General features: G+C 34.5%; 1 protein-coding gene across 3 annotated transcripts in view; it reads left to right on the top strand.

Moving 5' to 3' along the window:
- Window positions 1–22,005, top strand: part of MRPS9 (mitochondrial ribosomal protein S9) — a 34,911-nt gene extending 12,906 nt beyond the window's left edge. For all 3 annotated transcript variants that reach the window (XM_071577082.1, XM_071576923.1, XM_071577014.1), the window contains exons 3-11: window positions 3,594–3,656; window positions 3,753–3,783; window positions 6,004–6,083; window positions 12,114–12,196; window positions 14,870–14,945; window positions 17,540–17,708; window positions 19,322–19,430; window positions 20,277–20,446; window positions 21,800–22,005. In XM_071577082.1, the coding sequence (XP_071433183.1) occupies window positions 3,594–3,656; window positions 3,753–3,783; window positions 6,004–6,083; window positions 12,114–12,196; window positions 14,870–14,945; window positions 17,540–17,708; window positions 19,322–19,430; window positions 20,277–20,446; window positions 21,800–21,891 (873 nt within the window). In that variant the 3' untranslated portion in view covers window positions 21,892–22,005. The remainder of the gene's footprint in view (window positions 1–3,593; window positions 3,657–3,752; window positions 3,784–6,003; window positions 6,084–12,113; window positions 12,197–14,869; window positions 14,946–17,539; window positions 17,709–19,321; window positions 19,431–20,276; window positions 20,447–21,799) is intronic.
- Window positions 22,006–22,233: the final 228 nt, after the last annotated feature.

Below are 22,233 nucleotides of genomic sequence, written 5' to 3'. Positions count from 1 at the left end.
GTTTCCTCTTCCTACCCCAGTATGACAGAGTCAACTCTATTTGACTGAATCAACTCTATTGAAATTTTAGTTTCTCAAGACATTAGGAAAAAAGGAAAAAAATCAGTCTTACTGACCCAGCTGAACTTGTTTGATTGAGACTGAGTGAACAAAACTTTTTGACTTGTAGAGAGGTAGGAGGGACAGGAGGATCAGGCATCAGCATGTGCAACATGCACAGGGAAGAGCGAAGTGTGGCAGTTACACTGAATTTGCACAACATGCCACATGCAGTGCTAGACAGATTATTTAATGAATTGGTTTGCTTGTTTGAAGGACTGCCAGATATGGTTTTTGTTGTTTGGGGGTTTGGTTTTTGGCTTGGTTTGGTTTTTTAAATAGGAATGGAAGGTTGTTCTCATTATTCCAGCCTGCTTGAATTTGAACTTAAAGCTACAAGTGAAAGACATTTTGGTCCTGTGGACGATATATTGACTCATCTGGTCCCTCAACTAGTGATGATAAAACAATTTCTTTTAGTTTGCTAAAGGAGTGTTAAGTTTACCAATGCAGTTTAAGAAATGTCTGGTGTAAACTATCCTGTTACTAACATATATTCATTATGATCTGCTATTTTTAAAGGTGTGACTACTGGGTATTTTTCTCTGCATGGATTAGCAGTAAAGTTTAAGAACAAAGGCTTTCAAATCCTGAACAGAAATGGCTAACATTTCTCCAGTAACTCAGCAGAAGGAGACTGTATCCATTCCGACTTTTTAAAGTATTTCATGTTACTGTTTTTGAAAACACTGTTGTGTTACTAAGTATCAGGATTTTTAATTGGGATTGTGCTGAAAATAATTATGGGTGTTTCCTTTTTAGAAAGCTCTGGTTTATTTCCAAAGATAATGGCAACATTGTTATTTGACAAATGGAACTCTGAAATAGCAGCCAAGAACCTGTGGAGTGTAGAGTGGGGTGAATGATGCCCTGAAGAAAGTCGTTCTTGGTCATCATACTCAGCAGAACAGCTTCTTTAATCTAGAATTCAAGTCTTTATAAGCACTAGAAAAAGGATATGGGCCAGGACCCTTAAGCTGAAAATCACTTCTGGAATGGAAAACTGCAGTTAAAAAGGGTTCTTTGGAACTTTAGTGGTAGGATTTACACCTTGATTATAAAGTTTCAAGAGGGACATTCACCTGCTTTTTGTGTTCAGGAAAATGCAGAATGTACAGCTAATTGTCTGTGAAATTTTGGGTTGAGATGTGGAGATCCCTGAAAGGAAACCTGTGTTCCAAATCTGAGGACACTGTCAAAAGATTTCAGGAGAATAATTTCATGGTTATATGCTTCAGCTGCAGTTTGAAGAGACTAATTTGGATGTAATTCCTAAGACTCATCCACCATCCTTTTTTATTGTTAGTACACATGGGTGTTAAGAATTACCGGCTTTTAGAAATGCTTCTTTTCTACAAAACTGAAACGTTTACCTAGACAAAATCAGCTTCTGTAGATAAAGATCCCGAGAGGCAGTCTGCTACATAGTTGCAAAAAATACTGTCTGAGGACCCAGCTATGTAAAATGAAAAAGAAACTTCTGAGTAAAGTTGGAGTCTGTTGCATCCCACGGTAGTTCATCCTTGATTACATTTCCATTAAAAGGGAGAAGGCAGGAAGAGTATTTCTTTCCATTTTGGAATAACAAAAAAGTTAATTATTGTGTGGAGAGCTGAAAGTAGATGTTAGGATTTCTTAATGCAGGATGTGCTTATGCTCTAGTGTGAGAGACATGAGTATAAACTTTCCAGAAGAAGAAGGTCTCAGATGGCAGCCAATTTCTTCATTATAAATGTTAAATTGTTACATTTGGCATTTATTAAGGTGTCATCGTTACAGTAACTGTTTTGACTGAGGTTCTGGAAATGCTTGTATAAAGATTATGTCTTAAGTACACACACAGTCAGTCTCAGTATCCTGTAGTAATTTCTTTTAATATATTATATAAGGTGTTTGTTTAACATCATTTGGCTCACAGCAGATTTCTCTATTGTCATCATAATTAATCCCCATTTGTTCGTAAATAGGTGTTCACCTACTGTGTGTATGCATAAAATGCCCATTGACTAACAAATGGGAATACAGTAGTCACTAAGAGAAACAAAATCACCATTTTGTAAAAGCAAGTTAAGCCTTTTGTTTGCTTCAGAATTCTCAAAATTTCTGCTCAGAATGTCAGTAGGGGATTAATGAAAGTAATAGGTTAGGTCTTTTTACACTCCATGAATATTAAATCACTTGAAGCACTGACAAACCACTCCAAGCCAATGGAAAAAAATTATAAGCAAGTAATAGCCCTAAGGTAGCCTAACTAACAAAGAACCATTCTTTTTGAGAGAAGATTTCAAACTCAGATTTTATTGTAATTCTGCTTTTCTATAGTGTCTAGTGGAAATATAATCGAGACCACTGCCAGAGGGGTTTATTTGGTTAGTCCATTTTACTGAATAATCTGAAGCTCTACAACCCACTGTCTGAAGTTGGCTACACTTGCCAGATGCCAGCATCTGGGGGGTTTTTGGTGGCTAGCTTTTTCTGTTTTGTTTTTAAAAACAAATGAAAACAGTTCTCACTAGTGCATATTTGTGTGTTATTAAATTCAAGTTTATTTACATTGAAGGAGGAGAGTAAGATCATGGTGAACAGAAATGCATGTAATTTGGCTTAACCTTGTAAGGTGCTTTGCCTTACATTTTGCCAGAATATTTTGGAATACTGCTATACTAACTTCATTTGCTGGAGACAAATAATGCTCATTTTATACATCATGTGAGTAGTCATAAATACTGGTTAAGTAAATGCAAAGTATGTACCTTGTCTGTTGTGAAAATGGGGTAAACAATGAGTGTGTAATGAATGTAATTTTCCTAAATTATCTTAGCAAACCTTTAGGCATCTAAGAAAGATGTCATTTAAGAGTCTTCCCTCTTTTAGTGATTCACAGTTGTTTCCAAATGCAGTGATCAATGAAATGCTTGTTTAGGCTGTGTGAAATATCTTCTACTGCCACTGCAAACTTGGCTTTTTAGACTTGAGGAAAGTATGTCTAGAAATTGTAGAAACTGGAATTTTAAATGTGTCAAATTTGGCTTTTTCCTCTTGCTTTAAATAAAACTTCTGTGCTTGGACTGTCAGTAGGCACTGTTAACCGATAGTTTCAGAAAGATAAATAGATAAATGCTGTGATTTCCTTTAGAAGTCACAGTCCTTGAAATTTTAGAGAAAAATCACTGTGTATAAAGGTGGTCTTTGCACTTGAGTAGTTCTGATAAGTTATGATAAATGTATTCTATAAAAACTAAACTTTGCCGTATAAGTAGAGGAGTAGTAGTAGAGTACAGCCTTCAGAATGAGGTTTTACTTTTACTTGGGATTCCAGAGGAAATGATCTGCTTTTCTTTTCAGTGCAGCACATAATTCTTTCTTACTGATTTGGTTGCCTACTGTACAGAAGTTAACGCTATTTTTCCTTCATGAGAAAGTGTCTAAGAAATGTTTTCATGATGATTTTGTGGGGAAAAAATCACATACAAGATTTCTCTTCTTATTTTCAGAGAGCTATTGCTTATCTCTTCCCTTCTGGCTTATTCAACAAACAAGCTAGACCCATGATGAAGGTAGGAAATTTTTGTTGTTTTTCTGAATACCCGTAGCATGATATTTTAAGTAACTTTTTATTTTTGCTGATATTTGTTTATTTATTTTATTTTCAGCATCCTACTGAAATTTTTCCAGAGCAGAGAAGTAAGTGTTCCTAGATATTTATTATTTCTAAGTATTAAAATTGTTGCATATGTAGAATTTTTTTTTTGATGAGTTTACTTTTTTCCCTGTATTCTTGATGACTGCCAAAATATGAGCAGTAAAAGTCTAATCTGATAGTCTATATTTAAGGATAAAAATTATCTCTGCATTCTGGAATACCGGTGGTCTTCTTGCAAATCATGTTAACTGAGATAAAGGGTTTTCATTGTTTAAAAATAAACAATAAGTAGGATGATGTTGAAGTAATGGGAAGACCTTTTCTTGGATTGAGTAGCTTTTTGTCAGAGCTGTCTATCACAACCATAAAATATTCATTAATGCTATTTTAAACTGAAAGTTTTCCTGGTAACTTTGTTGCTCTAAAATATTAGAAGTTACAGCTTAGACATTTTTAGTTGAGATGATAGGGAGAGTGGAAACTCCCAATCAGATCTCTGACTTCTAAGTCCAAGTCTCTATTTCTGTCCATACTATCTTTGATCTTACTCTTGAAGCACTGTATGAAAGCCCAGTTTTCAGTGATATGCCAGTATGTTAGTCAGTTCACTAAAACTGACAAATTAATTTTACATGGAACATTTAAAAGATAATGTCAAAACCTGTTTTCCATTTTTGACTAGCATTTTAGTATTAACTAGTAGCACAAGTGGGAAATTCTACATTCGCTGAGCTATCAAGTCCCAGATAAACACTTCTGATTACCATCAAAATCTCAAAATTTTCCTTCCTTTTTTTCCTACTCCTGGAATAATTGTTTTGGGGGGGTGCTCTGTGTGTGTTTTGGAAAGCTGTCTAAATTAACTGAAATTTTGGAATTTCAGCTTCAATATAGTATCATCCATTATTTTTAAACTTCTCTATATTGTGATGTAAAAGGTAGAAGGTGAAAGGGTAGGGGAGAGTCAATCATGATGCAATTTTAAAATCCATGGGCTGTTTTATGGCAGAACTAAGCTACTATTCTTTATGCTTTCAGGACTAAAGACTTGTTTGAAATGCTAGCTATGTCCTGAGGAGTGTAAGAACAGATTAGTATAAAGTGTAGTTTTGTATTTACATCTCAAATAACACGTTCAAAAAGTATCTCTCAAGGCAGCTTTGTCTTGCCTATGAATTGTGTTGTTGATAACTTTGAAGTATCAGAATGTTCCCTAAACAGAAATTTCAACAAAATATGCTTTCACAGCTGCATACATGGAAATTCACACAGTCCTCTAGTAGTATATGCAGGTAAAGTTGCCTGTATTCCTTCTGTTCTAGTAAGTTTTGCATCTTTACATTCGACTACTGCCATATTATATCTTAGTGTTCCAATCCAGAACAGATCGTGCTTATCAGACAGGTTCTTAGAGTCTTATCTTTGCCTATGGCTTATACCCAGGTTCATTTGTACTTCACTGGATAAAATGGCTGGGAGTTTCTCTACAGTTCAATTTATAGAAAGCTCTCAGGTTTTCATTTTTATCATTTTCCTCTATTTGGAAGACATCTTTGTCATGTTATATAAGTTTTGGGGTTTTTTTAATTCTTTCTCTGAAGTTGAAATTTATTTGTCCTTAAATAACATTTTGTAATGAATAAAATATAGTGGATGTGCAGAATTACAGGGAACATTTGTTTTCTTCCTGACTTAATTATGTAAACTGTAGGATAGTTTTTGTATTTAAATACCCCAAAAGTAATGATATGAACAAGTTCTAAAATCATCCGAGCTCTGAATATGGTGGTTGCCCAAAAAAGACAATTGTACAAATACTTAGTTTAGCTTAGACATATTATGCTAATAAGACATGCTCTTTGGCAGAGCTGCTAATCTTTCATCTTTCACAGTTATTATGTAGATTTCAGTTGTCTCTTACTTTGTACTTCTTTCTACTCTAAAATGTGTACTTCTATCTGTAATACCACCTATACAGTCTTTGAAAGTTTAAGATGTACATCAGGGATTCCCTCATGTAAAATGATATTTAGAAACGTTATGTTAAATATGTTGTTATAATTGAAGATGAAGATTAGCTTTAAACAAGGTTTAAATCATTAGATTTCCAGACAGGTTGAGCACCCATAAAATGTCTTTGTTCTCTGCTATGTAAAAAGGTAAGCAGTGTTATGAAAGAGGTTTACAACTGCAGTTAAATACAAGAGATTTTTTTTAAGTGATCGTATATTGCTTCCTTGTCTAATCTTGCTTTCCATTAGAAATCCAGTGGGGAGAAGATGGCCGACCATTTCACTTTCTCTTTTATACTGGCAAGCAGTCATATTACTCATTAATGCATGTAAGTATGTTATCTATAATAAATAATGTCAGCTCCCAGTCAAGTATATGTTATCCTAGAGATGCCTGTCAGGAGCTCCTGAGTTTAGTTATGTTTTCACAGTAGGTCATAATATCACCATTGAAGCTAAATGCAATGTATATTTTTGTGTCACAATATCCATTATTATGAGAATTTTTATGTCACATTCAAGAGAACACACTACTTTATAGTTCTGCTTTAATTTTTGGTTTATTTTACTGTTTTGGCTATGAACTGGGTTTGAATAGTCTGAACACTTCCTTGTAAGCTGTAACTGGTTGATAGCATAAGGTTAGTACTGAAGAATGCACATACAATAAAAATGGCTAGTTCTAGCAAAGTTCATTGTAGAATAAAAAATAGGACTTTTTTTTCCCCTTGAAGGGCAAAGCTATAGGAAATGTTATTTGTGCTGACATTTAGTGTGAAGAAAATTTGCATTTAAACTGCTTAATTGATTTTTCTAAGATGGTTCCATTCATGGAAACTTAAGGCTTTTTCTGATTAGCATGGTTCCAGGAGTAAAGGATCTGCATCTTTTACCTTTATGAAAAAAACTGTATCTAATAGAACATCACTAGACCCTGAGTCTGAACATGGGTTATGAACAGACGTTTCATATCTGTGACCATCACTGGCACAAGCATTATCTGCTCCTTTAGGAGCATATATAGAAAGATGTTCATGTTTCTTACATGTACTTATAGAAGACAAAAGCATTAAAATGTATGCAGAAATACTTAATTGGACATTCATGTCAGATTTTGTTTCCTTGTTAGATAGTCTTAAAAAGTCAGTTCTGTGGCTAGTCACTTGTCAAAAATCCAAACTTTATATTCTCAAATTTGATGCAAAACTTTACCAAGTGCATTGCTTTTATTAGAATTATCTGATATTTACTTGTGTTCTGTGTACCCAAAGGACAAAATCCCCACTTGTCAGGTACATTTATTTCTTTGGGAGAGTAAAAAGCACCCCCTCCTTTTTTTTTCTTTTTTCTTTTTTTTTTTTTGTTGACCTTGGGCAAATGAGCTTCTTGCCCTGGCAGAAATGAAATGAATGATAAATGTAGAGTGTGTCTTTGCTGAGTAATGGAGCTGCAGCATAGGCTTTGCACAGAGGTTTTCTCCTGCACAGCCCGAGGCAGCCCGAGGACCCCTGCTGTTCATTTAAATAGGTATGTCAAATCTGCCTCGAAACGCCGCTGGTTTGATCTGTGGTAATATTTGTGAAGGTTCCATATGGACTTGAGCCCCCTGCAGTGCTAAGAAATAATGTACAACGCTTCATGGTGCAGACGCAAATTTTCTCTGAAAAGGGATGCGATGCTGCGCTTTAGCTGTCGGAGAGGATGATGGAGCTGACGCGCTAGGCCTGTCAACTTGTTACACGGATGGGTTGCACGCAGCAAGGCTGTGGAAAATCTGTGCCTTTTAACTTTTCTACTTAATCACGGTTGTAGCATTGCCTTTAGACTCTATGCTACATTAATTCTCTTCCTGCCTTCTGCCTTTCATCCCAAGTTTCACGGAAAAAAGTAAAGCATGCAGGTCTTGTAGAGGAGCCTTATCAAACAGCTGTCATCTGACAAGCCATTTGCATTTGTTTTGGCTGAAACAGAGCAACCCAAGGGCAAGATGTTTTGTTGCATTCCATCATAATGAAGAAATTACAAATTTTACAAGGAGCACAAGTTTATTTTTAGCTCTTCTAGCAGTTAGAAAGAGTGTGTAAGCTTGCCTTGGAAGTCTCTGAAAGTGTAGTGTGCATTTTGTTTCCTAAGAGTGTGGCAACCCCCTTCAAACAAATGGGCTTGACAAATGCGGTTTTCATTAGTATACAATACTTGAGTGTTCTTCAACTGTTTCTGAATATTTTCATTAAATAGGCTTCTATAAACCTGAATCCATTAAGTGAGGTTTAACAGGTTTTCTTTAGTTGGTTAAACAAAACCCAAAACCTGCATGAAATTCCAACATTGTTTTTACCTCTTATTAGACTAATGTATGTTTAACAAAATGTATTTTTAAGTCTCAAAGCTAATTAATTTGGCTAGGAAAAAAGAGTTGTGTGTTAGTACAGCCTGGTGTAAGTAATCAATCCCATCTGAGGATGTCTTTTAAATTGCTACATTAAATCTAATAAAACATGTGAACATAATATTTAGCTTAAACTTGTATGCCATTAATTACTACATATGTTCACGTGGAACTTGAATTTTATTAATTGTTAGTAATACAACTAGTCATAGCATTATTGTTAAGGCTAATAAATAATATTATCCACTTACATATAAATATACGGTTTATTTTCAATATTATAGGTGCCAATATACATGTTGTTATATCTTCAATATAAAATGAACTTTCACACAGGATATTTGTTATAATCACTATTTTCTTTGTTCTGCTTGTTGAATACAGTTTAACTGTAGGGAAAAGAACAATTTCTTCTGGTACACAGAAGAATGTTTTTTGCATGAAACACCTTTTCACAAATGTTTGATAATATACTTGATCATTTAACTTAAAAGTTTTTTAGAGTGATATATTTTTGTAATGTGCAGAACAAGACAAAATGGTCTCTTCATACTATTGTGTATAGCAAAATAGTAATTCCATGTAATTATGCTTGTACTTTTTTAGACATATCAGGGGTTGTAGATTGAGATAAATGTTTTAACAATTGAGCATTTTAACTCTTAAAAAAAACCAAAGCATAAAAACTGTCAAAATACATGCTGAACTCAAAAGCAGAAGAAACAAGGAAAAGTGCAAACTGAGGTAAAATCTGGGCTGTGCAGCATGTTTAACCAAAATGTTAGTATGAATTCCCCCTTCACCCTGCAAGAATCGTTCCCTCTAGGGTTTCATTTGCTAATTTCTTTTCTATTTTTTATATAGAGTAAAATAATTTTTTTAATATTTAACAAGAGAGTGTCCCTGTAGAGATCCAAAATTTGATCCCTCTATTAGAAGTGGAAGCATTTCAGTACATAGCCAATCTTGTAAAATCAGCTATTTTGCTTGTGTAATAGCTGAGTTTACAAGACACACAGATGTGTACAGTCATGAATTGGACTATTGAATCCTCAAGTGATTAGTAAAATCTTCACCTGCCAGCCTTGAAAAAGCAAGTGTGTCTTCAGAAGCTTTCTTTAGCCATTGGGGAGTGAAGATTTGTCAGATAAATTATTGAGCATTACGTGTGATTCCTGATTTTGCAAAGGCTCATCCACATACTTTACTTCACAAGTGAGTGGTTCTTTCAGTCTGTTGGCTTCATCTCTATACAGAGATTAGATACATGTGTTAATTTTTTTTTCCGTACTTCTGACCAAAATTTTGTTTCATAAGAGATGCAAGTCCACTTTCATTGCCAGAAATATGTAGGAAATTACATTTAGCATTTCTCTTGCACTTGGAATTATTTTTAAATGCTGCTTTTTAATGTTTGACTTCATCTCCTGTGTAAAGGGTTCTTGAATGGACATGATTGCTGTAATTTAACCAGAACAGTTTAAAGAGACTGTTTTAATTATTAAAATTGCACATTTTTAAGAACTTAAATGGACTGTGGAGTGTTGGTGTTCTTTGGGAATAGTTAGGGAGGGTCTTCAGGAAGATCTTACTGTTTCAACTGTTGCAAAGCTTTATTTGTCATTGTAACTATGAATTTCTGAGGCTAAAAAGTGGTAGGTGGCAACCTGTATCTCATTTTATTTGCCTGCGTTTATCACTAGTTTCCAAATGTGACAAGATCCTTAAGTCTTTTAACTTGTTGCTTGAAAGTACTTCAGTTGCTGTTTGGAAGCAATTCTGGCTGTAGTTAGTCTGTCTTAAGATAACTGTGATTGCCTTCCCCTGTCCTTGTTTAAAGACCTGTGATAGAGTTGTGGTTTTAGTTGAGCTAGTTTTTTGCTGACCGTTCCAATACATAAATCTGTGTGCCAGAATGTAATGGAGATGATGAGTATTTGTGAGGAGACAGATAGGAGGCTGCTTTTCCCAGGTAGGATTGTGACACCCTCTGCCTTGTGATGGCAAGAGGTAAGCCAAGAGGTTAACAGTAAAGTGAAAAGCCTCATACATTTATTAGAGCTAGTACCTCAGTACCTCTTCTGATCATCTGACACCGAAATTTCATCTTCATGTCTGGTTTAACTTCTTCCAAATGTCCTCTAACACAAACTGTCTCTGTGCTGTTAATGTATAGACAGCAATTTTTGCAGCCTAATAGTCAGCTCTGATTGTTCGTGGCACTTGCCCACAGTAGTGATACCATATCTTGTTATCTTTGAGAACTACAGTTATATTTGTGAGGTTTGGAAATACTAAAAATATGATTTATGCCCTTTCATATGATCTTTTCTGTATTCAAGGATAAGAAGACTTTTTTTAGGTTGAAAATTTTTCCTAGTTTCTATCTGATATAATTATCTCATGGAAAAGAAAGGATTTCTGAAAGGCATACTACTGTAATATACTAGTTCTCATGGTGTTTCAAAAGTTGATTTTGTATTTCAAGATTTCTGACTGTGTAATTATTTAAAAAATATTTGCCATTAAAAATTCACTAGTGACCTGCATCAGAGACTTCAGTGAATTGTCTCTATTTAAATGCTTTGTGTGCAGCTCAAATAACAATCTTGTTACTTGTTCGTATGCTTTAAGTACAAATATTTTTAGTGTATGTGCAGGTGCATTTTATATTAACAAACAAATCAGCTTGAACAGTAGGTGTTGATGACTAAGCAAGGGGCTTCTATTTTGGATTTTTTTTTTTAAAGCTGTTGCAGAAATTTCACTGCATCCTATTGCAAATCCCAGTATTATGTTAAGAACTTTATTTCATTAATTAATTTCTGGCAATACAGAGCTGTCTCCCATATCTTCTTTTCCTGTTTTTTTTAAGTAATATAAAGGAAAAAAAAACCTAACCATTGTTCTTTATCCCCACCAATTCTTCCACTATAGTTTCTCTCTAGTATTTGCTAAAACTCATATTAATACAGTATAGGAAAGTGACTATAACCTTTCAGTTTTCACCTGTAAATGGAAGTATATTATTTGTCATGTTAAGTACTTGGTTGTAGTACAAGTATCCGATTGTTTCAGTATAATTTATAATTATTTCTCCAAATACTCCTATTTAACTTGGGATTTGAATCACTGTTGTGATTCAGAGTATTAGGTGTTTTATTTTGGAACAAGGTAGTCTCCAGAAGTTTCTAAGCTGAAAAAACCCCCTGAAAATACTTTATTTAAAATATGTTTCTTCTGTAATATTTTTACTGTGACTTTTTGGGATATTTTCATCTTTTTTTTTTCTGAAGTGGTAAATTGCTGTCACAGCATTTTTTTGAAAATAGTAACATAGCTAACAATCTTGAGAAAACTTTAAAAATACTGAAAATTTAGGGTAAGTATATCTGTACATTTGAAAAAACAGAAATTTCTGTGATAAATTCTGTGATGACTGTGCAACTTCGTGTCCCTGTGGACATACCAAAGTAAGGAGTTCTGACTCACACAGACCACCAGTAAAACTGACACTCTAAATGTACAAAAATCTTAACCAAATGAAATTATTACAGTCTTTAACCGTGTCAGGATTTTGAGGATGTCAAACTAAAATGTGGATGCACTGATGAAATTATAGTGCAGTATATTTTGGAGTTGTGTCCATTATACAAATGTAGTTGCATTTCTGTATACAGTTGAGTACTTTTTTTTATACAAACATATATAAGATGACAAAAATCACTCTTGCAGAAATCAAAATTAATTACTTTGAACTGCATATGAGAAATTTTTTTGTTGGTTTGGCTTTGGTTTTTTTTGGTGTTTGTGGGGGGTTTTTTTTGTTTCAGTCAGCTCAGCTTGTCTTCTTACCTCTGCATTTTAAGTGTTTGGAGAGTAAAACCATGTAAAGATGTGTTTTAATTAACAAAATTTTGGTATTAAAAGGAAAAATTGCATTTAAATTTTTTTTCCATATACATTTAAGGAAACATATGAAAAATTGCTGAATATTGAGAAATATCAAGATGAGCTGATAGCTCAGGACCTTCCTCCTCAGAAGGAAAAAAGGTAAGCTTCTGATTAGAATGAATATTGTTGGTAGTTTTCTCAATGTTCTTTAACACGTTGTATTGGCATTTTCTGTAATTTCCCAATGTACCTGCCTTTTGTTCCACAAACATATTTTCAGACTTTTGCTCTATGTAATATTGTGTGTGGTAATTTTAGGTTGAAAAATCTTTACCAAGTGCGTGTGGAGCGCTCGCTTCTTGCTGCTAGAGTAGGGAAACACCACCTATTTCTCTTATTCTTTAATCTCTCCCTGCTCTTTTCAATATTCTTCCCTTTGTAAAATTTCTAAAATCTTATTTGAAAATAAATAGAAAATATCCAGAATTCTATGTTTCTGAATATGAATTTTTCTAATTATTTCGTTATTAAAGGATTATGAAAAAGGAACTAAGGGGCTGAATTCTTTGTAAGAAAACAAGGACTTTTAAAATGCCAAACAAGCTGTTCCCAATGAAAAAATCCTAAGGCATAAAGCTGAGCTTTTTATAATAGTCTTTAATTACATTTCTGGAATATTTTAACTTAACAGTATTTAAGTTGAAGAGTATCAAAATACTTGATTTCACAATTTTTATTCTAATGGCTTTGAACAGTTAAGTCATCAAAAACTAGTAATTTTAAAAAAAGCTCTTTGGCTTGTATTTGTTTCTCACTATTATTAGTAATTGAATTTACTTTCTCGTCTTTTTTTCTGTTTAACTTTTTTGGTATGCACAACAAGCTCTTAGCTAGTTGGCCACTGCATGGAAAAGATCCATGTCAACCAGAACAAGTTATGGGAGATCTACAGTTGTTAGTATCTTAGTGTATACAGTCAGGATTGTCTTTGAAATGAGTGTGTGTTTTAAGAACTGTTGTTCCCCTTAGGCTGTATTCTTGATTTTCTGTTTTGAGATTTCTTGCAAGGATTTTATATTAGAATGTTACATTAAACAAGTCTTTAAAAGAAATTAATACAGCAGGGAAGTTTTGATTTTGGCATTTACTGTTTTTCTGTATAGATATGTTTTTACTGTCCCATCTTTGCTCTTGCCATGTGTTTTCTAGCCAGATTTATGCACAGCTCCAGTTGCACATTATGTTGGTTTGTCACTTCTTAATTTCAGCCATTTGTTACTTATGTTAGGAAGAGAAGGGATTAATTTGCTGAGATAATTTCAATTTTTTAAATAACAAGAAGTTCATGTTTGTTCATGATGTAAATAGTGTCCTGTGACCCATGGAATGTTTTATCATAGATTCATATTAGCTTCTGAGCAGACAAGAGAACAAATGAATTTAGTTTATTCGTGTATGCTGCTGAAAAATAACCTGACTCCTTACAGGGCTCAGCCAGTGGATTTACTCATGTAAAAAATGACCTAAAGGTAGTCAGAGATGAAAGGTTTTTTCCCTGTTAGATTTGTAAAACCTCAAAGAATTGAAAGGATTTTTGAGACTTATTTTCCATACTGGATATGGTGCTTCCTCTGAGATTAGTCTGGATGATTTATCTCCTAAGTGTAGGTACAGGTTTGGTGGGAAGGGCCCATTTTTTGGTGTGGGTTTTTTTTTTGTTGTTGTTGTTGTGTTGGTTTTTGTTTTTTCCTCCAGAAAATAATCTATCGTAGATGCATTCTGTAATATTAACTGTAGGGTTAGGACCTGATCTTGAACTACTTCAAGTTTATAGCTTTTCACATGTAAAATATTTCATTGACTTCACTCAAAGTAGCAAGTAGCAATATGTAAAGGTAAGTATACACTTACCAGTACTGGAAGCTTTTCAAAAATTACTATTAAAATCAGCATGGTTTTTAAATAAACATTCCCTGTGTCCAAAGCATTAAAATACATGCTTAAGAAGCAGTGCTACTTAAAATGCCCTTTGGAAGAGTGTTTTACTGAATCATAGCTTCCTTAATGCAGTTGAAAATACTGTTTCTAAAAAACCTGAAGAAGGAAGAAACTGGTTACATCTTTGCCTTAAATGTACATGTAACATTGGTGTGTACATTTATGTTCACGTTCTGTTTACTTTCACATACCATATATGTTTCAAAGATTTATTTGACTCATTGATTTTTTTGTGTTTGTTAGCATTTCTGTATGAGGCTGTTTTCTGAGTACTTTTGTTATCATCAGTGCAGTTTCTGTGCTGAGCAGCTCAAGATTACGCAGAAGATGGAATACAAGATGTCATTGCTGCATTAGTACTTAGACTATGCTTACTGCTAGTGCAGTTCTTTTTATTGATCAGAAAAGTAAATACCAGAGGCAAAAGAATTTGCCCTTAACATTGTGCCTTTGATTTTGTTCTTTGCTGCTGGAAAACCAAATTTTTCCTGGCAGCAGGCTTTTAAAAGTCAGTCCTGAGTTGTGAGGAAGATTAGTTGCTATTACAATATTACTCTGGCTCAATCTCAGACTTCAATAATATGAATAATGCATAACTGATACTCATAATGTTCCTGTCGTTAATTCAATACATGGTTACCATCCCTCTCAAAAGGCAGATCTTTTAAAATCAACGTAGGCCTTCTCATGTTTACTATAGGAATCTGATCTGTATTCATTTGTAACGGGAAATGTATTTCTGAACGAAGACTGACTGTATGTGTGGTCTTTTGTGATGTAACTCTAATTGCATGGTTAATTAAAGGGAGAATATATATGTGATATTTTAAACAGAAACCTGGTTGGCAGCAGATGGCTGACTAAGATTGAATTGGAAGGAATGTTGTTAGAAAAACTGTCAGATGATGATGTAAGTAATTAATCTTTCTAATCTTAAAGAGGCTTGTGCCTTAAAAATATGAACTCTGGGTGTGTTTTTGGATACTGAAAAGGTACTGTGTAGAAGCAGGTGCATTTCAAAAGAGTTTACTGTCTTCTGATAAAGTTGGTATGTGTTCATAGCACTGTCAAATTCAGGTTGTCTTGAAGTGACTTGTGTTGATTTTTTCATTCAACTCAGTACAGAACTATTAAGTTTTCGATTGTTACTAACATAATTTACTTTTTCTCCTGGCAACGTTGTGAGGACTAAAGCACTTGTTCCTTGTCATCTAATTATTTAGTCAGGAATGGGGTATAGTAACACTTTATAGCAGAAACAGTAATTTTTTGTGGTTACAGAAGAAGGCACAGGGCTATAACCTCTCTTACTTATTGTAGAAAAGGGGTAAGTATTCAAGATGGGAAACACAATGGATTTGTATAATGATAAACCTTCACAAAGTTTCTGATTATTTAATCTTAAGGTTAACATGATAATGATAGAAAAATCACAAAGAGCTTATCAGAAATAAGGAGTCCTTTTTCTTAGTGATTGACTACAGAATCAGATATCAGAAAAAAGATACAATGATATATAGATCCGTGGTTTCATACAGATATCTCCTCTTACATTCTCATTTGTATGAATATGGTGGGAGAAAGGAGGGTTTGCAGTTTCCCCTGCGAACTGTATTACTCTCTAGGTTTGAAGTCCTTTACATCTCACTCTGGGAATAAGGTTATTCATACTAATAGTCATAGATGTTTTTTTCTCCCTCAGAGCTTTTCCCTACAGTCTCCTGAAGAGCATTTTGTAACAGCAGGTTCAGTCTGTGTGGCCAGTTCTGTTTTCTTTTGGAAGCTTAAGCTTGAATTTGACAGTACCAGAGAATATAACTCAATTTGTTTGAACATCCCAAGTGTTTTCTCATGTAGAAGCAATGTTCTTCAATCTCTTCTGTCCTGTAGACAGCTTCATTGGAAAAATAGCAAAACAGCTGCAAACATGCCCTTTGCTCACTTGTCATCCAGAGCAGTAACATGTGATGGCTTCCTTGTCTGTGGGGGATGTGAAAAGGCCATGAGCTGATTGTGGTCCATAAGCAGAAGTAGCTGGTGTAAGTTATCCATCGTGGTAATACCCAGGAGACTTTCTCTATCTTGTTCACAGTAGAAGCCATTATGACCTCAGTGTTTTCAGCAGGTCCTGCATTTGGAATGGCTGTTTGTCCTCTCAGAGTGCTGCCAGGTCTAGTTGTGCAACCAAACAATTTGGTGTTCTTCACTGTTTGATTTTATACATTCTGCATCTCTAAAAGTAGATTGCAGTAAACTTAAAAAACCACAACCAACCAAGCAAAAACTAATACCAAACCTTTTTATATACTGGCCTCTTGCATGTAAAACCTTAAAGCCTCAGGCTATAGAAACAAACATTGCTTAAATGTATTTGATATGTTTCAGGGTAAGTCTTACCTGCTCAAATTCTTATATTTTGCCACTGCATTGAAATTTTCTGTGGTGGTTGCGTTATTAAAATCAGAGCTATTGATATGTTTTTTCTTTGCACTCTCCAAAGGCCTTATCACATCTGTGTTATATAGTTAGACAGAAGTATTCTTCAAGAGATGTCAGAGTTCCCAGACCTATTGTTAAGTTAAAAGAAAACTAGTAATTTTGTGCAGAAGACTCTGGTAACAAAGAGAAGGAAAAATACTTTTAATAATCACTTGTAAGTAAAAAAAAACCCAAAACTTGAAAAATCAGATTATGTCTTGTATATGAAAAATCTATTTTAGATGGTATCATACCTTTATATCCAGTGACAGCTGTCTGGTGCTTCTGCCAGTAACACTTCATAACAGGACATCCCAGCTTTTAGCACAAATGGGTTAACACAGTGGTATGTACTCTTTAATCACATGTTAAAGAACTTTGGAGGGAGGTATAAGGGGGAAGGAGAACCACGCAGTAGCAAAGGATAATTTATTTCAAGAGGTTGCCCTTTAAGTCAAGTATCTCTTGAATTTTTAAATAGCTTGATTGTTCAGTTTTAAAGGAAATCATAAACATTAAAGTAACTCAGCTTGCACAGCCAAAATAGATAGATAGGCATTTTCTGTATATGTTATGAAATATAATCATTTATGAGATTCAGTTTAGTGAAATAAAATTATTTCCAAGTCAGTGAATATGCTGACTTACAGAAAATCAGATGAAAATTTCTCCCTTTTGCCATTTTAATAAAACAATAATAAAATAATTAAGACACTCCTCCTGATCTTTTCTTTTTGAAAGTCGGATGAACTTCATTCTAATACAATAATCCTTTATTACAGAGGTTTTGGTTATGCTTTGAATTAAAGTTTCACTGTTGCCTCAAGAAAGAACTAAGTGTCTTTAGTCACACAGAAAATGATGCAACTGCATGCTGTTCTTAAATCAGCAAGTAGGTGCAAAAGTGTCATCTTGTCAGAAATCATCAATAAAAGTGAAGTAGGAAAAATCCATTATATAAAAGTAGAAAGTTTTAGCAAATGCAATTACATTTGCATCCTTTAATGAAGTCTTGTTGTCTTGCAGTATTCAAGATTTATTCAACTCTTAGAAAAATTGATGGCATCGCCATGTAGTGACATTGAGGAGAAGTATATACAGAAGTTTTCTAGAGAAGTTCCTGTGCAGATGCAAAAGGTAGTGATTGAGCCCTTGCAGCATGACGAGCGAGGAGTGGCCTTCAGCACCGGTGAAGGTAATAATTTCAAGTTGACTGGTAATGATGCAGATTTTTTTTTTCACTTCACATCGCTTGCTTTATAGTGTGTACTACATGGCTGGAAGTGTCACTACATTTTATGTGGCTATGTATATACTGCATGTATAGTTGCTAATGATATTGTGGCATACGAAGTTGTGACATGGTCTGGGAACAAAACGGAAACTTTTGACCTGAGATTCTATCAACTGGTTTTTACCTGTGTTTCTGTACATGGTACCTCTGTAGAGAGAACCCTGTTGTGTTACATTTTGTAGGATACTAAAGGACTTTCACTTTGTCAAGAGCTGACCGTTGAACATAAAGTCTGGGGAAGCACAAACACTTAATGAAGAATTCCATGGATATAACAGTGTTGTTGCTTAATGTAAAAGACCACTCAGTAACCTTTATCATGATTTTTGTAGGCAGTCCAGCAAAGGAGAATTTTGAAGATAGAAAGAATAAATAACAAATTATTTACAAACAGCATAAGAAAATGCAAAGGGGGAATTCATAAACACTATGGGACAGAGATGGATGTTGGGGTATTGTTGATTGGTAGAGATGGAGGGGATGTTAGAGAAAAGCCATGAAGGTCTCTGTAACTTCTAAACACAGACTGCTTATGTTTTCAGTGGAGGGACACAGTTGAAGAATTATACAATCTATGATATGAGGGATTGCATAGAAAAAATTACGTAGCAGCAGCATGTGTAGGAAAAACTGAAGACTATCTGCACAAAGCATGTGTGCACACACATTTATGCTGTACATTTAAGAGGAATCTTAGAGATGACTTGCATTCTTGAGAAGCATGCACCAGATGACAATTGGAATAAACATCACAGAGAATTTGAGGAGCAAAATTACTGGAGCACTCCCCTCTAGCTTAGTTGTCTTCAAGACTGCATGACAACATAGAGATGTGAGATCACCAAACTGTGATTTAATTCACACTGGTTTTCAGTAGTATCTTCAGAAGAGGGGTTACTGAAGTTTGATAAGCAGCAGCTCATGTTATTTGAGTAAAGCTACCAGATTTAGTAAGTTCGAAACCAATTTTGTTTGTGTCCCATAAGCCCCAAAATCAGAAAAATGTTGTACTTAAAATTCTTCTAGCAGAATGATTGCTTCGTGTGTGCTAAAGGAGATTGGTTTTAGGCCTTAACACAGAGAGTTTTTCATGGTTTAGCTTGAAACTATTGCACTTAAAAAGAAGTAATAGTAAGTAGTAATTTCTGAGAAAACTGCATTAATACTCCATTGCTGTTGCTTATACCAGTGTAATTAGTGTTAATCTTTACCATGTGAATATTCCTAAATACATTCTTAAATGTAGTTGTTCAACAAGCTGTGTATTGAAGTTATAGTGTTACCTCTACCTCCTTGCAACACTCCCAACTCTACCTCCTCCTCCACTTAATAAACATTGATTAAAATGTATTGAAAGATAGTTGTTCTTTCTTTGCATTTTTTTTGTTATCTCAGTCTGCAAAACCAAACAGCTGGCACTGTATGAAAGTGTTGAGATTTGCTTAACTACTTGAGCACTTGAAGTTCTGTAGAATATTGAAGCCTCATAACAGTCTGGGTTTAATTTCTTTAAGGTAAAAGAAAAACTGCAAGAGCTACAGTGGTAGTTTATGATAATGGGACTGGAAAAATGACAGTGAATGGAATAGACATTTTACATTACTTCCCAGTGCTGCAGGACAGGTGAGAGCACTGTGAAATGCTGTGTTCTGTACTTATATTATTCCAGCAAAAGTAATGTCATGCAATGATGTATTGGTGCTGTGTTCCAGAGAGTTGATTCGTTGTTCTTGTTTCTGTATAACTATCTGTTTTATGAAAATGAGTCTTGCATTTTCCCCTGATTTACAGAAGTTTAAGAACTGATAGGTAAGCCTTGCTCTGTGTCTCGTCTCTCCATTTCTGAAGGCGGTGCAAAAATTAAGAGCATAGACTGTTTGAATAGGTCAAATTTTAGTCCCCTTAGAAAGGGCTTGTAGTTTATTTTTAAAATAAATAATAAACATTTTCTTTAAGTGTTTCCCAAGAGATTTGCAAATTGTATGCATGTGTAATTACTCTAGCATACAGTAACAGTAACGTAGTGGAAGCAAAGATGATGAGATACTTCATGGAAAGCTCCAGATTTTGGAGGATGTGCATAGTCTGATACAGAAAAGACTTCTCATAAGGCTGACATAAGGTTTCTATCCCTTATGTGATTTTTATTTTTATTTTGCGTTGTAGTTTTTAAGATCAAGGATAAAGGGAAAGGTTGCTCAGTTTCAATATCCAGAGCAGACAGGTCTTGGCATCTCTAGATAAGTAGTGGAATAAAAGTAATTGCAGAACTGAACTTAAAATACTTACCACTGGCAGTTGGAATATGCTCCCAGCTGCTGACTTCCTATTGATTTGAATGAGATATAAATGCCCAAAAGTTAACTATGTTTTTGTATATACTATAAGAAATGTGCATAGCATGTAACTTTATGCACATAAATATATTTCATTATTTAATATATTCATTTTTTTCTTTTTGTTTTTTAGGGAACAGTTGTTGTTCCCTTTCCAGTTTCTTGACAGAATTGGGAAACATGATACAGTTTGCACGGTCTCTGGTGGAGGAAGATCTGCACAGGCTGGAGCAATACGTTTAGCCTGTGCAAAAGCCTTAAGGAGTTTTGTGACAGAAAAGGAGGTGGAATTCATGAGACAAGGTAGGAATTGAAATTACTTCAGTGTTTCTTAGTGTGTTTCTGATAATTAACAGAATTAATACAAGGATCATTAAGGATCAGATTTGAGTAAATAATCCCAGTGAAACCTTGTATATTGTATGAGAGGGATCTGCATTTATTTATAGATTCTTTTCACTTGTTTCCTAGCATCCTTTGTGTTCATTTTGGACAACTTCTCAACCAATTTTTCCGTCTGTTCATGACCTCTTTTAGGTGTATTAACCAGCTTATATTGCCTCAACATAGAATCACGAAACATGACTGTGTATTCCCTAATAATTAAATCTGGATCAGGCATTAGTGAGCTGTAAGGTACTAAGATTGTGGTTTCTTTTGCTTGGCTAGTCACATCTTGTTCATGTTTAAAAAAGTTTTCTTCTCAAACGTAAACGCTGGAGGGTTACTTTTGAAGAGAGAGTAATGAGCATAAACATATTGCGTGCAACTAGCTAAACTGAGGGAGCTTCTCTCCGCTCTTGCATTATTTAGTGTTTACAAGTTATATAGGATAAGATAGAATTTATTTAGATAACTGCAGTATTTGATGCTTCTTGGTGATGAGATGCCATACTGTTTCAGCAGATACACAGTTATGAACAGTGAGCTTTTAACTCTGCTTTTTCAGGACCAGTAGCAAGAATACCGTGTTACTGGCAGAACAGCTGTGATTTTTTTTTCACTCTGTTGTCATCCATGGAATCAAAGCTATATTCATGATACTATCTTTGCAACAAGTTTCTTTGACTATACCTTTTCAATACTGGCAAGTATGACTTGCTAGAAATACCTTTGTAAACAGACATTGTAATGAGTTTGGGTGAGCATAATTCTGAACGTGTTTTGGACATTGCCAAATATACCTTTGGAAACACCAAAGCAGTGGCCTCTAAAGTGGGGTGTGTGCACCTCACCTGATCCATTGGGATTCAGTAAGAAAATCTTAAAGTTTGTGAGGTGTATTATTTACAAATGAATAAATACACATATATTGGGAGTGCGTGCTCAGAAATGTTTTACTAATAAACTTCAGAGCAGTGATCTCCAAACGATTTCGCACTATGAATAGTTATAAAACAATGTGGAGGGTTTTTTAGTGGTTTGTAAAGGAAAATGTGAAGATAGTTTTATTACTAAAGAAAAGTTAAAATGTTGGAGGATATGATTACACCCCTTTCAGTGTGTTTTGATACTGTACCTTTATCCTTCTAGGTGTTATTATTCATATTGTTAGCAAAAGTTATTTGCTACCTTGAATCTACTACGCTACATTTAGTATATCTGTAATATTAACTAGTAGCAGGAAATAAATGGGTGCTTTTCTGTGTTTTATAGCTGGGTTGCTAACAGTTGATCCACGCGTGAAGGAACGAAAAAAGCCTGGTCAAGAGGGAGCCAGACGGAAATTCACCTGGAAAAAGCGATAAGTCTGGTTATTTAAAGAATGACAGAGTGTTACCAAAATTTCAAAATGTTCTGATTTATCATTTAAAACTGTTGTATAAATATATTCAGTAATAAAGACCTTTTTTTCATTACAATCACTGTTTTCTCTGTTTAAAAAGCAACAAGTAACATTCATTAAATTTATTTAAAATTCTGGAAAATCCTGGTGTGATTTGCCAGAATGCTAAGTCTAAAATAGCAGCCCGAGTGCCAGTTTTGCATCTTAGCTTCACTGAAGTCCATAATGATTTGTGGAACTGCTGGTGGAGCATAACTTCTAAAAATCAGTGTATTTGTTTAATGACTTACCGATCTAAATTCTG

The sequence above is a fragment of the Pithys albifrons genome, chromosome 1 (genome assembly GCF_047495875.1).
Source record: "Pithys albifrons albifrons isolate INPA30051 chromosome 1, PitAlb_v1, whole genome shotgun sequence".
Classification (NCBI taxonomy): Eukaryota; Metazoa; Chordata; class Aves; order Passeriformes; family Thamnophilidae; genus Pithys; species Pithys albifrons.
Note: the sequence above shows the minus strand (reverse complement) of the source record. Positions and strands in the feature narration are given on the sequence as shown.